Source organism: Erythrolamprus reginae, chromosome 5 (assembly GCF_031021105.1).
Source record: "Erythrolamprus reginae isolate rEryReg1 chromosome 5, rEryReg1.hap1, whole genome shotgun sequence".
Taxonomy (NCBI): Eukaryota; Metazoa; Chordata; class Lepidosauria; order Squamata; family Dipsadidae; genus Erythrolamprus; species Erythrolamprus reginae.
Genome location: NC_091954.1, coordinates 116,467,139 through 116,482,837, shown reverse-complemented (window position 1 = coordinate 116,482,837; position 15,699 = coordinate 116,467,139). Strand labels below are relative to the sequence as shown.

The 15,699-nt window shown below is 45.9% G+C and overlaps 1 protein-coding gene across 2 annotated transcripts in view; it reads left to right on the top strand.

Annotated features, from left to right (window-relative positions):
• Positions 1–12,062, top strand: part of TFRC (transferrin receptor) — a 52,286-nt gene extending 40,224 nt beyond the window's left edge. For both annotated transcript variants that reach the window (XM_070753833.1, XM_070753832.1), the window contains exons 16-19: positions 1,097–1,178; positions 4,002–4,244; positions 7,041–7,181; positions 8,662–12,062. In XM_070753833.1, coding sequence (XP_070609934.1) covers positions 1,097–1,178; positions 4,002–4,244; positions 7,041–7,181; positions 8,662–8,904 — 709 coding nt within the window. In that variant the 3' untranslated portion in view covers positions 8,905–12,062. The remainder of the gene's footprint in view (positions 1–1,096; positions 1,179–4,001; positions 4,245–7,040; positions 7,182–8,661) is intronic.
• The last annotated feature ends 3,637 nt before the right edge of the window (positions 12,063–15,699 follow it).

Below are 15,699 nucleotides of genomic sequence, written 5' to 3'. Positions count from 1 at the left end.
TTCTCTTGGTGATTGTTCCAAAGTCACGTAAGGTGGGATTAGAACTCACCGTCATTATTATTGTTGTTGTTGTTGTTATTATTATTGTTATGTCAGTACAACACAGCAAACGAGATCACTATGCTGGATTTTGTATTTCATCACCAGTCGGGCGCTTCCCAAGTACCTAGGACTGCGTGATGTAGCGGCGAATTATGTTTGCCGATCCCAGTAAAGCGGCCTTTTGCAATTGACAGATGGAGATTTTGTCAATTCCGATGGTTTTCAAATGTGCGCTGAGATCCTTTGGCACTGCGCCCAGCGTGTCAGGTACCACTGGGACCACTTTCACTGGCTTATGCCAGAGTCGTTGCAGCTCGATTTTCAGATCTTTGTATTTCACTAATTTCTCCAGCTGCTTCTCCTCAATTCTGCTGTCTCCTGGGATTGCGATGTCGATGATCCATACTTTCTTTTTCTCCATGATCACAATGTCTGGTGTGTTATGCTTCAGAATTCGGTCAGTCTGAAGTCGGAAGTCCCACAGTAGTTTTGCTTGCCCATTTTCGACCACTTTTTCAGGCTTATGGTCCCACCAGTAAAATCCAATAAATCTAATCTAACCCGTTCTTTGCCACTGGGAAATGGTAGTTCCGGCACAAGTTCCAGTGGATCATCTGTGCCACAGCATCATGTCATTATTATTATTATTATTATTATTATTATTATTATTATTATTATTATTATTAATTAGATTTGTATGCCGCCCCTCTCCGTAGACTCGGGGCGGCTCACAGCAATGATAAAAAACAATATACAATGACAAATCTAATAGTTATAATCTAAAATAACAATAATACATTTTAAAAAGTCTAAAAACAAGAAACCCCAATATATAAAAAACATACATACAGTCATAACATACACAAAAATACCTACATAGGCAGGGGGAGATGTTCCAGTTCCCCCACGCTTGACCGCAGAGGTGGCTTTTAAGGCGTTTATGAAAGTCGTCTGGTTTCGACGCCAGCTTCTTCCCCATTAGGCCACACCGGCTTTCTAAAAAGTTCCATAGCGGAGGATGAAACTTTCTTTCCCCCTCTTGTCTTTCTCTCAGAGTCCCATTCAAGTTGGATGACGCAGCGAGAACATTCATCGCCTCTTCAGGCATCCCATCCATCTCCTTCAGCATCAACAACGTGAGTCCTGACTTCGCCCTTCAGTGCTGTAGCTTTGCAGCCTCTGTTGACGTTGGGTGAAAGCTGCTCTCAGAACTGGGGGGTCTTGCTGGGCAGCAAATTCCAGATTAATGTGGAAAATACCCATCCCACTCAGTAGCTGGGCTTCGGAGCGATTGTGTTCACCAGCAAGCCCTTTGATGACATAGTCTAAGCTAGGGCTCTCCAAGGTTGTCCACTTGTGGACTTCAACGCCCAGAATTCTGAGCGTTGGAAGTTCACAACTTTTAAAATTGGACATACACACACACACCCCTGCTATTGTGGGGCAGGCCTACAATTGAGCCCAGAAGCCCTGTTGCTAAGTGTTCTGTCGAGCTCTCTGGTACAGTGTTTCCCAACCTTGGCAACTTGAAGATATCTGGACTTCAACTCCCAGAATTCCCCAGCCAGCATTCGCTGGCTGGGGAATTCTGGGAGTTGAAGTCCAGATATCTTCAAGTTGCCAAGGTTGGGAAACACTGCTCTGGTAGACTCCTCCCGAAAATGCACAGATACAATTTCAGACACAGACACGTTTGAAAATTCCAAACAATATTCTTTATAATGAAAATTCACTTAAACCAAGCCCTCTTTTGGTATAGCAAAGAGCACTCATCTCCAAAGAAACTGGTAATTTGTACAAGTCCCTTATCAGTTCTGAGATACTTAGCTTGCAGCTGTGAGGCAATTCACAGTCCTTCTTCTTCCACAAAGTGAAACACACTTTGCTCTGGTTTAGTTTCAACGCGGGGAAAAATCAGCACACAAAAGGTCAAAGTCAGTAAAGCAGTCACGAAACACAACGATCAGATAATCCTCCACAATGGCCAAACCCACAGGCTGCTCTTTATAGCAGCCTCACTAATGACCACAGCCCCACCCAACCACAGGTGGCCTCCTTTTCTTTGATAATAATCTCTCAGTTGTTGTTGCTTATGCATCCCTCTCCGCATGCGTGGCTGTATCATTAACTCTTGTTCTGAATCCAAGGAGAAGAGAGATAATTGATCTCCTTCTGAGCTGTCTGCCACACTCCCCTCCTCCCTGTCACTCATGTCTTCTTGGTCAGAGGAGCCTTCATCAGCAGATTCCACCGGGAGCAAAACAGGCCTGCAGCAGGTGGATGTCTCCCCCACATCCACAATCCTTGGAGCAGGAGCTGGGCCAGAGCTAACCACAACACTAAGTAAAATAGCTGTTCAGTGAATTTTGTCTTATTATTACCACCTTTCCTTCCATGACCGTTAAATTAATCTTTGCTTGTCAGAAAGTCACAAAGGGGGATTTACATGACACTCCAGTCGTCATAAATAGGAGCCAATTGCCCAGCATCTGAATTTTGATCATGTGACCATGGAGATGTTGCATAAGTGAAAAATGGCCGTGTCACTTTTTTCAAAGCCATCGTCAGGTTGGAAGGTCACTAAATAACACTTAGCAATAGTACTCAGACTAGCACTTAAATAGCAGTAGCACTTAAAACTAGACAAACCCAATTCCTGCAATTGTCCTTCATATTTTTGTTGCTCTTCTCTGCACCCTTTCTAGGATTCCAGCATTTTTTAAAATATTGTGGTGACTATAGTGTATATAATGTGAATAAGAGTATGAAATTATGGGATAACAGGAAACAGTGTACAGTGTTCCCTCACTTTTCGCGGGGGATGCGTTCCGACACCACCCACGAAAGTCGAATTTCCGCGAAGTAGAGATGCGGAAGTAAATACACTATTTTTGGCTATGAACAGTATCACAAGCCTTCCCTTCACACTTTAAACCCCTAAATTGCAATTTTCCATTCCCTTAGCAACCATTTAGATTATTTCTCACCATGTTTATTTATTAAAGTTTATTTTAAAAAAATATTTATTAAAGGCAGACGAAAATTTGGCGATGACATATGACATCATCGGGCGGGAAAACCATGGTATAGGGGAAAAACCCGTGAAGTATTTTTTAATTAATATTTTTGAAGAACCGTGGTATACACATTTCGCGAAGTTCGAACTCGCGAAAATCAAGGGAACACTGTATACAGTCAAACCTCGTCTTACGAACCTAATTGGTTCCAGGGGGAGGTTCGTAAGACGAAAGGTTCGTAAGACGAAACAATGTAAAGTCAATTAATCCGTGCAACCAAAAAAAAAACCACCGCAAAAAAACCGCTGCCGCCCGGCTGTCACCTTGTTTTAAAAGGTGACAGCCGGGCGGCGGGGCTTCCCAGCACCCCCCCCCCTCCGAACTTTTGCCGAACTTTCGGGGTCGGGGGGTGCTGGGAAGCCGCGCGGCTGTTTTAAAAGGTCACAGCCGGGCTGGGGGGCTTCCCAGCACCCCCCCCAACCCCGAACCCGGAAGTTCGGCAAAAGTTCGGGGTTCGGGGGGGTGCTGGGAAGCCCCCCAGCGCGGCTGTGACCGTTTAAAACAGCCGCGCGGCTTCCCAGCTGTCTCCCGAAGCCGAACGCCAAAGCCGAACCGTGTTCGGCGTTCGGAGACAGCTAGGAAGCGGCGCGGCTGTTTTAAAAGGTCACAGCCGCGCTGGGGGGGCTTCCCCCGCCCCAAACCCTGAACTTTTGCCGAACTTCCGGGTTCGGGGTTCGGGGGGGTGCTGGGAAGCCCCCCAGCGCAGCTGTGACCTTTTAAAACAGCCGCGCGGCTTCCCAGCTGTCTCCGAACGCCGGTTCGTAACTCGAAAAAAGTTCGTAAGAAGAGGCAAAATTTTTCTGAACCCCGGGTTCGTATCACGAGTTGTTCGTAAGACGAGGGGTTCGTGGAAGGACTCACCGTTTTGTTTCTCCCTCGCAGGGCGGAGACTCCTATCCATACCCCTATTTTGGCACGGCGGAGGACAACCCAGGCAACCTGCTCGCGGCCTTTAGCAACAATATCAACCAGATGGAGAAGACGATGCGGTTGGCGGCTGAAATAGCCGGCCGGATGGCTCTCAGGTTGACCCACGACCGGGAACTCTACCTGGATTACAAGAGCTACGACGGCTGGCTGCACAATTTTGTCCGGAGCCTGCTCCCTTACCAGAGAGACATGAAGGTAAAGGGTGCAGGAGACGGTTGGTTATACCAGTGTTTCCCAACCTTGGCCCCTTGAAGATATCTGGACTTCAACTCCCAGAATTCCCCAGACAGCATTTGCTGGCTGGGGAATTCTGGGAGTTGAAGTCCAAATATCTTCAAGGGGCCAAGGTTGGGAAACACTGGGTTATACGACCGAGGGGTGGTGGTAAAACAGACACTGGCAGCGGCTGGGGAGGGCTCCCATCTCTGGAAAGCCTAGAAAATAGAGGTGGAATAGACTCTGTCGAGCCGTATCCGACTCTGTTTCTTAGCCACCTAGGCTTCCTGATAAGATAATGCAGCACAGACAGAGTCCCCAAACCCTCTTTTATTTTAACGGCTGTGAATTCTCTTCATTCCCAGCCGTAACAGGCTCAGGCTCAGGGTCTCGAAATTGGGTTGTCGGTTTTTCAGTGGACAAGCTCAGCATCTTTAATAATAATAAATTTATTGTCATTGTCAAAAACAACAAATTGTCGTTGGCAACGAAAGTCGTGTGACACCCAGAGACCAGTCCCACCATACATCAAATTAGAATAGGTAAATTTAAAAATAGAATAAAAAATAAAATAAAATGTCCCACCCACTACAAATTCCCCACCCTAAACCACTCAACCATCTACATGACAAACCAAGTAATATTGTAATATAAGTAATTTAACCGCTGAGGCATTATGCCGACCTATAGAAAGAAGGGGTATTTATTTATTAAATGTATATGCCACCCACTTCGGTGTCAAAGCAACTCTGGGCCGCAGGGAACAGCGTAAAAATGAAGTCCGAAACATATTAAACTGAACAGATTACATTAATTAAAATCCAAAGTGCGTTCATTTGCAAATGCTGTGGGTAGCCAAAGATGGATGGATAGATGGAGAGATAAATAGAAGAGAGATTGAGAGGTTCATGGACGGGCAGACAGACAGACAGATCAGTGCTAGAAGGAAGCTGGGCTTTGGAGAATGGAGGACGGAGGAAGAAAAAAGATTGTGGGGTCCATGGCGCTCTCGAGCTTTTTGCAGACATATCATGACCAAACTACGTAGCATCCGTACTAAAAGAGAGGAAAGTGTTCACTGATGACCAGTGTTCCCTCTAATTTTTTTGGGGGGTGGGCGGAAAAGTATAGTGTCTGAGCGGCAGTCCCTTTGGGTTTGGGCAGCACAGAAATAATAAACAAACAAACAAACAAACAAACAAATAAAAAACCCACCCTGTTTTGCCTCAGAGAATTTCAAAATAAAATACTGTACTGTGTGTCTATAAAAGTGAGCTCATAATAGGGCAACTCTATCAATATCAAAATGCCACTTAAATAGTTGAGCTAGTTTCAAACTAGATTTTGATTTTCTTTCTCTCTTCCTTACTCCCATTCTTTTTCTTTCTCTTTTCCTTCCTCTCTTTTTTCCATCTGTTTCTCTCTCTTCCTCTCTCTCTCCTTCCCTCTCACTCTTTCCCTCACGGCTTCTGGGCAGGTTTGGAAAACTCTGAGCTGATGATGATTTTTAAGTGCGCCATGGCTCACTGCTCAGCTTAGAGGGAACTATGCTGATGACATCACCTAGTTGGGTCATAAAATGTCTGGACGGAAATCACCAAGCTCAGCATCCAGCCACCCCTAAGATAATAATAATTAATAATAATAATAATATATTAGATTTGTATGCCGCCCCTCTCCGAAGACTAGATACCCTGGACATCTGGGCTATTAGGGCTACAACAGAGATTGCCCGGTTTACATTGCCAGATTTTAGGGCAGTGTTTCTAAGGTTCAACCCGGGGGTGGGCTACTGCCCAGACAGGGGGAAACGCAGTGGGGCAGCGAAAATGGAGCTCCACCCCAGAGCCCCCAATTTGCACGGAAAGAAGTTGAAAGAAAAGGCAGGGTGTCCTGCATAAGCCCCGCCCACAGTGTGGTAGTAAAACATTTGGTAGCTCTTCACTGGTGCAACCCAAGCATCAAAATGTGTTAACTGCCGTTTGCGACTAGAGCACAAATGTCGTTAACGCTTGACAAATCCCTGAAATAAAATTGCGAGGCAGCTCTGTTGCTGGTCCTTGTTGTTTAACCTACCGGTTGTGTATAGTATGATTGAGTAGTATTGTTTGTTTTTTAACAATAGGGGGTTTTAGCCATAGTTTTTAATTATTGGATTTGTTGTACATTGTTTATTGTTGCTGTGAGCCACCCCGAGTCTTCGGAGAGGGGCAGCATACAAATCTAATATATTATTATTATTATTATTATTATTATTATTATTATTATTATTATGTCAATACAACTCAGCAAATGAGATCACTATGCTGGATTTTGTATTTCATCATCATCATTATTATTATTATTATTATTATTATTATTATTATTATTATCAATATAACACAGCAAACGAGATCACTATGCTAGATTTCGTATTTCATCCCCAGTCGGGCGCTTCCCAAGCACCTAGCATTGCGTGATGTAGCGGCGAATTATGTTTGCCGATCCCAGTAAAGTGGCCTTTTGCAATTGACAGATGGAGATTTTGTCCATTCCGATGGTTTTCAAATGTCCGCTGAGATCCTTTGGCACTGCATCCAGCGTGCCAAGTACCACTGGGACCACTTTCACGGGCTTATGCCAGAGTCATTGCAGCTCGATATTTAGATCTTCATATTTCACTAATTTCTCTAGCTGCTTCTCCTCAATTCTGCTGTCTCTTGGGATTGCGATGTCGATGATCCGTATTATTATTATTATTATTATTATTAGTAATATTATTCTCTTCTGCTGCAGCAACGGGGTTTGATGATCCAGTGGCTCTTTGAGGCCCGCGGGGATTTTACTCGGGCAACCACTGCACTGACCCAGGATGTGAAAAACACAGACCTCTTCAACAGGGATGCGTCCCGTCTCCTGAATGACCGACTGATGAAAGTGAGCCTCCTTCGATTTTCTTCTCCCTTCTCTCTAACTAACCTTGGTTCTGTCTGAGCGAGTCCTGTTGGTTGCCATGAGCCTTCAGAAGAATAGAATAGAGCTGGAAGGGACCTTGGCGGTCATCTAGTCCAACCCCCTGCTCAGGGAATGGAGCACCCACAACCCCTGAAGGCAACGTCTGTTTCACTGATGGCTTCTCCGTAGTTTCAGGTTGCTTCTTTCTTAGTTTCCATTATTTCTTCCCCGATTTCAGCTGTTTTGGAAAATAAATTGGAACAGACCTAACCTCAAATATTGAAGTATGGCCATCATGTCTCTTTCCCAAGTTTGTCTTTTCTCTAAACTGGCCCAACCCAAATCCTGCAACCGTTCTTCGTGTGTTTCAACCTCCAGGCCCTCAGTCACTCTTCTCGCTGTTTTCCCCCCCAAAGTCTCAACATTTTTTAGTTGTGTCTTCTTAACTAAGTGTTGCTGGCGAGCGAATTTTGGGAATTGAAGTCTACGCGTCTTAGTAGCCACCTTTTTTTATATATATATTAGATTATTAGAGTTGGAAGGAAGGAGGGACCTTGTAGGCCATCTAGTCTAACACCCCCCACCCACCCCGTTCAAGCAGGAGTCCCAACACCGTACAGGGTGTCAATCCAGAAGATTGACGACAGAAAAAGACCTCCTGGTCCATCTAGTCTGCCCTTGTACTATTTCCTGCATTTTATCTTAGGATGGATCTAATGTTTATCCCAGGCATGTTTAAATTCATTGTGGATTTACCAACCACGTCTGCTGGGAGTTTGTTCCAAGCATCTACTCCTCTTTCAGTCAAATGATATTTCATAGAATCAGAATCATAGAAACACAGAAGATTGATGGCAGAAAAAGACCTCCTGGTCCATCTAGTCTGCCCTTGTACTATTTCCTGTATTTTATCTTAGGATGGATGGTTGATTATCCCAGGCATGTTTACATTCAGTTACCGTGGATTGACCAACCACGTCTGCGGGAAGTTTGTTCCAAGCATCTACTAATCTTTCAATAAAACAATATTTTCTTTCAGTAAAATAATATTTTCCAGCAAACCAGGGAAATCAGCAGTTCAGGAAATTATCAGGGGATTATCTGGGAATTTGTGAAAAATAATGGAATAAATCAAGGAAAATAAACTATTCAGATGTTTAAAAGTCAGGGAAAAATCATGTAAAAAAAACCCCCCGCGCTGCCTGGCAGAGTCAAGCAAAAGTGAGCATACCTCTGGCAACAACTTGCTTCCTCAGCTACTGATATTTCTCCACGGCTGAGCCGCTTGGTATGACATCATCTACGACCTATCTAGATTGGAAGTTATAGGGAAATGTCATGGAAATATCAGGGGATTTCAAAATGCTTTCCCCCTGGGCACCTTGACCATAGCAATCTAACCTCCCTTTGAAAGTGTTTGCAAAACCCCTGCCTTCAACGCTGCCTTTCTTTGCATTTGCAGGTGGAGTACCTGTTCCTCTCCCCCTACGTCTCCCCCAAGGACACGCCCTTCCGCCACATCCTCCTGGGCTCCGGATCTCACACCACCCAGGCCCTGCTGGATCACATCGGCCTTCTGAGGACCAACGCGAGCGCTTTCGACGAAGACCTCTTCAAGAACCAGCTGGCTCTCTTGACTTGGACCATCCAAGGAGCAGCCAACGCCCTCGCCGGGGACATTTGGGACATTAATAACGAACTCTGAATCCACTCCCCCCCTTCCAAAAGAGCACCCCCGCCCTCTTTCTCCCAACCCGTTGCACAGTTACACCTTTAGCTTTTCAGCAGAATTTTAAAGAGGCCCCAAAGCCCGAGGAGGAATAGTAGGGAGAGATTTTTAGATGTAAATTGATGTCTCTGCCCAATGTTGCTGATAAGCCCCCTTAGCAACTCTGTTTTTCGAGTAAGCAAATCCCAGCGTCCAACTGGACAGAAAGTCCATACGCTGACCACGTTCCAGTTGGCATTAAACTCAAGGCTCAAATCCGAATCCCTCGACTGCTTGGGGAGGCGGGAACCAAATTTGAGTCTCCCAAACATTACGAAGAGCCTTTGCATCAGCCCTGGAATGTGGAGCCTTCTGCTTTCTGTCCAGTTCCTCTCTGGCCGCTTACTCGGGGACATGAGGTCAATGGGAGATAGGTCCGGCGGGCACGATTTAGGAATCGGCAACGGGAAGTCTTTTTTGGAGAGAGCTGGGTTTGTCTTTTGTCTTCTTGCTTTGTGGCCTACTGGGAAAACCCACCACGAGCCTTCCCGTCGGTCACACTGGGGAGAATGAGGGTGAATTCACCTGGACTCTTGGTCCTGAGAGATATTTATTAGTTATTTATTTATCAGTGACAGTGTTCACTATAAATGCTATTTGTGTTCTACCGAATATAATTATCGGAAGCAGTGACTTCCATAATTATGACAGTTATACTGTCGTTTTTTTGATATAAGTAATTAAAAGCAGCATCTGCTAACCATGAGGAGGAGAACTGGAGATTTGGGGGCCCTCGAGCCTTCACTGGCTTGCAGGAATGGCGGTGAACACCGGGGGGGGGGAGAACCCCAAGGTTTAGAAACGGGGAAGCAAATTTCCCTCCACCGCGGCGTTTTAAGAGCTCACCTTGGAGAGGTTCTGCAGTCGCCGCCTCTTCTGCGGTGCGGAAGGCAGAAAACAACCCTGGCGCCCTCCAGATGTGCTGGGCTGCGCCCCGGGATTTGAGCAGCTGTGCCTGCTTGAAATTCTGCTTGGAGGGTGGCCCGTTTGACACCCAGGTTTGGTCTCGATCCCTCCAGATCAGGGGACGGGGGGGGTCTTCTAACCTTGGCCACTTTCAATACATGTGGACTTCAACTCCCAGAATTCCCCAGCCAGCCGTGTCCCGTTTCCTCTTCCCACCTAAAGTGGAGAGATTGCAGAGGAAGGGATATACGAGAGTAAGCCATGCCGGCTGAGGAATTGTAGGAGTTGAAGTCCACAAGGCTTCCCAGTTGCCAAGGTTGGAGACCCCTGGTCTGGATTGTCGCTTCACTCGACAGACCCAGAGGGATCTTGTCCACGTTCCTTAAGATTTCTGCCTACCCAGAAGTGGCCAGTGACTGCAGAGCCCCCCTCCCCACGTGGGTTCTGACCTAGGGCCTCCCCCCTTGCTTTTCCCACAAGGGCTAAGTGGAAGGGAGTTGGCTGCAGGGTCTTGTACCCACCTGGGCCATCGCAGAAGAAAAACCTCCAGTCCTGCATAGTGACGGTGAAACCCATTATCGGGGGCAGGGTCTCCCATAATGTCCAAGAACCAGGTAGCTTTTGTCTACCGGAGTGTTATATCGGAGGCAGTGACCTCCATATGTTGCACTGAAAAGGGTGTCTTTATAATTATCGGGGACAGTGTTCCCCATAATTTTTTTTATCTAAATGCTCGTCGCCTGCAGAGCATGGTCGTTAGTATCTAACATGAATTATTTGAAACCTGGTACAACTGTCTCTTTCTGTCTCCAGGTAGGGTGAGGGGAAGGGTCCTTCGGCGCTGGCTGTGCGAGAACCTGTTTTAGGGGAGGGGGCATCGCCGACACTGGCTTGGCCAGGTTTGCCCTGCTTACCCAGCGCTTAACCGAAATCTCCCCCTTCAGCTCAGTTGCTCGGCCCCTCCTTGCTCTAAGGAAGCAGAGTTGGCCGCCTTTCCTCTCTTGACCAGGAATCCTGGCTTGTTCTCCAAACAGCTTCGAGTCACGCAGGAGTGGTGCCGGAGGGAAGCTAGAGCCCCGTGCGTTACTTAAAGGCGTAGACTTTCTCTAAAACATTCATCTATGTCCCCTTCCCACCCACCCCCCTCTCTCTTTCTCTTGTTTGTAAAGCTTGAAGTGATTTCCTGGGTGAATGTACGCATGGGAATCGCTTGTGATAAAAGAGGAATCATCGGGATTTAAGTCAGAAACAGGCCAGGAAGAACCTGCAAAACCAGGGACAACAGATCTGTTGGTATTTTTTTTTCCTGTTTCGCATCGCTAGCCAAAAGATCTCTAGTCTAAAAGAAGCTGTAGGAGCCTTTTAAGGCAGGGGGGCTTCAAACGTGGCAGCCTTAAGACTTGTGGACTCCAACTCCCAGAATTCCATGCCCTGTTTTCTAAAATTCAGAGATTGCAGAGGGAAGGGATCACAAGAGAGTAAATTATGCCGGCTGGAGAACTCTGGGAGTTGAAGTCCACAAGTCTTAATGTTGCCTAAGTTTGAAGGCCTCTGTTTTAAGGTGGCTTTGAACTGAATTTGACTTGCCCTGGCTTTCCAAAACGCCATAGCTTGCTTGTGTTTTCTGCTGTTGGCACGGAGGGGCCCAACAATTTAAAAAAAAAATAGAATTTGTACACAGAAAACTGACTGAGATGGAGAATAATTCCAGGCATGCTTGCTATAAAAAAAATACCTTGGTGGGATTTTGGGTGAGCTTGGAAAGAGGAAAGCGCGCCCATTTTTTTAGCCCATCTCCGGGTGTCGGTCATTCAGTTCAAATCAAAGGCTGTTGCAATTTCAGACCTGTTTTCGTTTGTGTGAAGAAGAAGAAGAAGTCGGCTTTGTCAACCCTCCCATGCGAGGTTTCCTTCCCTGCGTTCCATAAAGCAGAGGCCCCAATGTCTCTTTGTGTGTGTGTATATTGTTTCCATAGCACTGCATGCACCCCGGGTGCGTTGAAAGCATTAGAGGTAGTTGTGAAGGAAAAGAAAGAAAGGAAAATTACACGAATAAATGCTGGTGTTGATCCTAATATGCTGCAACCTTTTCCCTCTAGAGTTAGACACCGCTGTCTTTGATGCAATCACTGTTTGAAAAATGTAAAACCTGACTTGGCTCTTCCTTCATTAAAGGAAAAAAAACCCAAATTGGCAGCTTGGAAAATGTGATTATTTGGGGGGAGATTTGCAGTGGGGTGGCGGGAGGGATAGTGGGTGTGTACCTCTGCTTACGAACTTAATTCGTTCTCTGACCAGGCTCTTAAGTACAAAAGTTTGTAAGAAGAAACAATTTTTCCCATAGGAATCAATGTAAAAGCAAATAATGTGTGTGATTGGGGAAACCACAGGGAGGGTGGAGGCCCTGTTTCCTCCTAGGAGATTCCTAGAGAGGCCCCTCAGAGGCTTCTCCCCGCCTTTTCCGGTCCTGTTTCCTTCCAAGAGATTTCTAGAGAGGCCCCACGGAGGCTTCTCCCTGCCTTTTCCAGTCTTGTTTCCTTCCAGGAGATTCCTAGAGAAGCCCCATGGAGGCTTCTCCCTGCCTTTTCTGGTCCTATTTCTTCCCAGGAGATTCCTAGAGAGGCCCCACGGAGGCTTCTCCCTGCCTTTTCTGGTCCTATTTCTTCCCAGGAGATTGCTAGAGAGGCCCCACGGAGGCTTCTCCCTGCCTTTTCCGGTTACAGTTTCAGAGGCTCGGGTTTGTAAGTAGAAAATGGTTCTTGAGAAGAGGCAAAAAAATCTGGTTCTTAACTAGAAAAGTTCATAAGTAGAGGCGTTCTTAGGCAGAGGTACCACTGTATTTGAAAGAAATGTATGTTGTTAAGTGAAACACGTTTTAAAATGAGTTTTACCCTATTTTATAACTTTCCTTGTTAAGTGAATCACTGTGATTGTGTTTGGTTAGTAACATGGACGTTAAGTGAATTTGGCTCCCCAGTTAACGTCGCTTGCTAGAAGGTTACAAAAGGGATCACGTAACTCCACGGACATTGCAACCATCATAAATATGAGTCATTTGCCATAAGTGTGGGAAAATTATTTATTTTTATTGATTGGATTTCTATGCAGTCCCTCCCCCAAGACTCAGAGTGGCTTACAACATATAATAATAACAATAAATGACAGTAGCAAATCCAGTTAATTAACTAAATAACTGACCTAAAATCCCTAATATTTTAAAGATCAATCGTACACATTCAGACCTCGGCCATACATAACATTCATCGGCCAGGGGGCCTAAGATCTAATGGCCCTAAGCCTGGCGGCACATACGGAAGGCGAGGAGAGTGAGGGCATCTCCGGGGAAGCTGATTCCATAAGACCGGGGCCCCCACAGAGAAGACCCTTTTCCTTGGCCCCGCCAAGTAACAATGTCACAAGTTGCTTTTCGTTTCCCACTTGTAATTTTGAAAGGTCTTATTCAACAAAACGATTGTTAAGGTGGCAAAAAGCAAGGTTTTATTTTATTTATTGTATTTCTAGTTTGCCCAACTCCCTGTTTTACACCTGGGCAGGAAGAACCAAAGGGAGAAGGACAGATTAGGCGAAACACTGATAGGGATCTTGCAGCCCTGGTGCAGTGATTTTCAAACTTTTGAGCACATTTTTTACATTTGCAAAATCCTGGGGCACACCACCAACCAAAATGATACTAACACAGTATATATTATACATATAGTTAATAATATAGTTTCTAAATGTATTTATACTCAGTGTGAATAGGATAGACATAACCAGCTGAGGCTTCATCTAGTGGTGGCAACATTTACCTCCAGCCCTGACCAGGATTAGAAATCGGGACCACGGGGAGGAGTAGCAGCTCCAACTACTCGCCGCGGCCACACAATGACAAGTGCGCGGCAGCCCAAGCGGGGACCTTCCTGGGTGTGGATGAGAGGCGGCCTGCTATTGGTTCATCACTAGTGGTCGGGAAGAATCCTAGAAGGTGATTGGTCAGTGAGCGTTCCCTGTGCCTCCGCTCTTCCTGGCGTTGAGAGCTGGAGGGATTGTGAGGGGAAGGTTTATGTTCGGATGGAGGCGGCTGGTGGCCAATAAATGGCCTCCACGGGCCATATCCAGCACGCGGGCCGTAGTTTGGGGACCCATGTATAATTTCCCCATGGCACATCTGACCATGTCTCACGGCACACTAGTTGAAAAACACTGCCCTAGTGCAGTGTTTCCCAACTTTGGCAACTTGAAGATATTTGGACTTTAACTCCCAGAATTCCCCAGCCAGCATTCGCTGGCTGGGGAATTCTGGGAGTTGAAGTCCAAATATCTTCAAGTTGCCAAAGTTGGGAAACACTGCCCTAGTGGACCCTTAATGGCGAACCCATGGAACGTGTGCCACAGGTGGCATGTGGAACAGCATTGCAGGACATGTGAGGTGTTGCTCTATGTCAGTTCCAATGCGCATGTATGTGCTAGCCAGCTGATTTTCAGCCTTGGAATAGGCCATTTCCGCCCTCCAGAGGCTTCAAGGGAGCTTCTTTGAAGGCCCAGAGTGCAAAAAAAACCACCCAAGGGGCAAACCGGAAATTCAGGAAAACAGGCTTCCTTTGTGCCCATTGTGCTGTTTTTCCCTCTCCGGGGCTTCAGGAAGCTTCCTGGAACCCTCCAAAGTGGGAAAAACAGCACAATGGGCAAACCGGAAGTCCATTTTTCTGAACTTCCAGTTTGTGTGCAGGGCCATTTGTCCACCATCCCAGGCTTCGCTGAGGCCCCTGCGCATGAGCAGGGTCAGGGGAGAGAGATTGTACGCATGCACAGGGTCATGCACAGATGGCACATGAATCGAAAAAGGTTTGCCATCACTGTGGTAGACGATCCCTTAAATATGAGCCAGCCGTGGGCGGCAGCAGCCAAAAAAGCCAACACAATCCTTCGTGCTATAAACAAGCACAGAGTCAAAATCACATGAAAGATTTAGCACTGCCTTACAAACCCTCAGTCAGGCCACACCTGGAATACTTGCACTCAGTTTTGGATACCACGTTACCAAAGAAGGATAGAATTCTCTATTGGCCAAGTGTGACTGGACACAGGGCCGCCGATAGGCCAGTATTACTGCTACTGGCGTCAGGGGCCTGGGCAAATTGAAAAGGGGGGGCGTTAATACATAATTGATATGTCGCAAAATAAAGTAGTTTTAAAATGGGGGGGGGACAGACACTTAGGCTGTATGGGGCCCCAAAATTCCTGATGGCGGCCCTGACTGGACACACAAGGAATTTGTCTGGTGCAGATGCTCTCAGTGGACATAAAAGAAAAAGATACATTTGTCGAGAATTATGAGGTGCAACACTTAATGATTGTCATAGGGGTCAAATAAGCAATGAAGAAGCAATATTAATAAAAATCTTAAGGATACAAGCAACAAGTTACAGTCATACAGAGAAACAACCATTTCACCCATTTCCTCCCTCTTATGATTGTAAGACTGTAATTTGTTGCCTGTGTCCTTAAGATTTATATCAATATTGATTGTTTACTGATTGCTTATTTGACTCCTATGACAACCATTAAGTGTTTTTTACCTCATGATTCTTGACAAATGTCTCTTTTCTTTTATGTACACTGAGAGCATCTGCACCAAAGACAAATTCCTTGCGGATCCAATCACACCTGGCCCATAAAAAATTCTATTCTATTCTATTCTATTGTATATTTTCTTTTATGTCCACTGAGAGCATCTGCACCAAAGACAAATTCCTTGTGTGTCCAATCACACTTGGACAATAAACTATCCTATCCTATTCTATTCTATTTTCCATAGAGGGGAGGA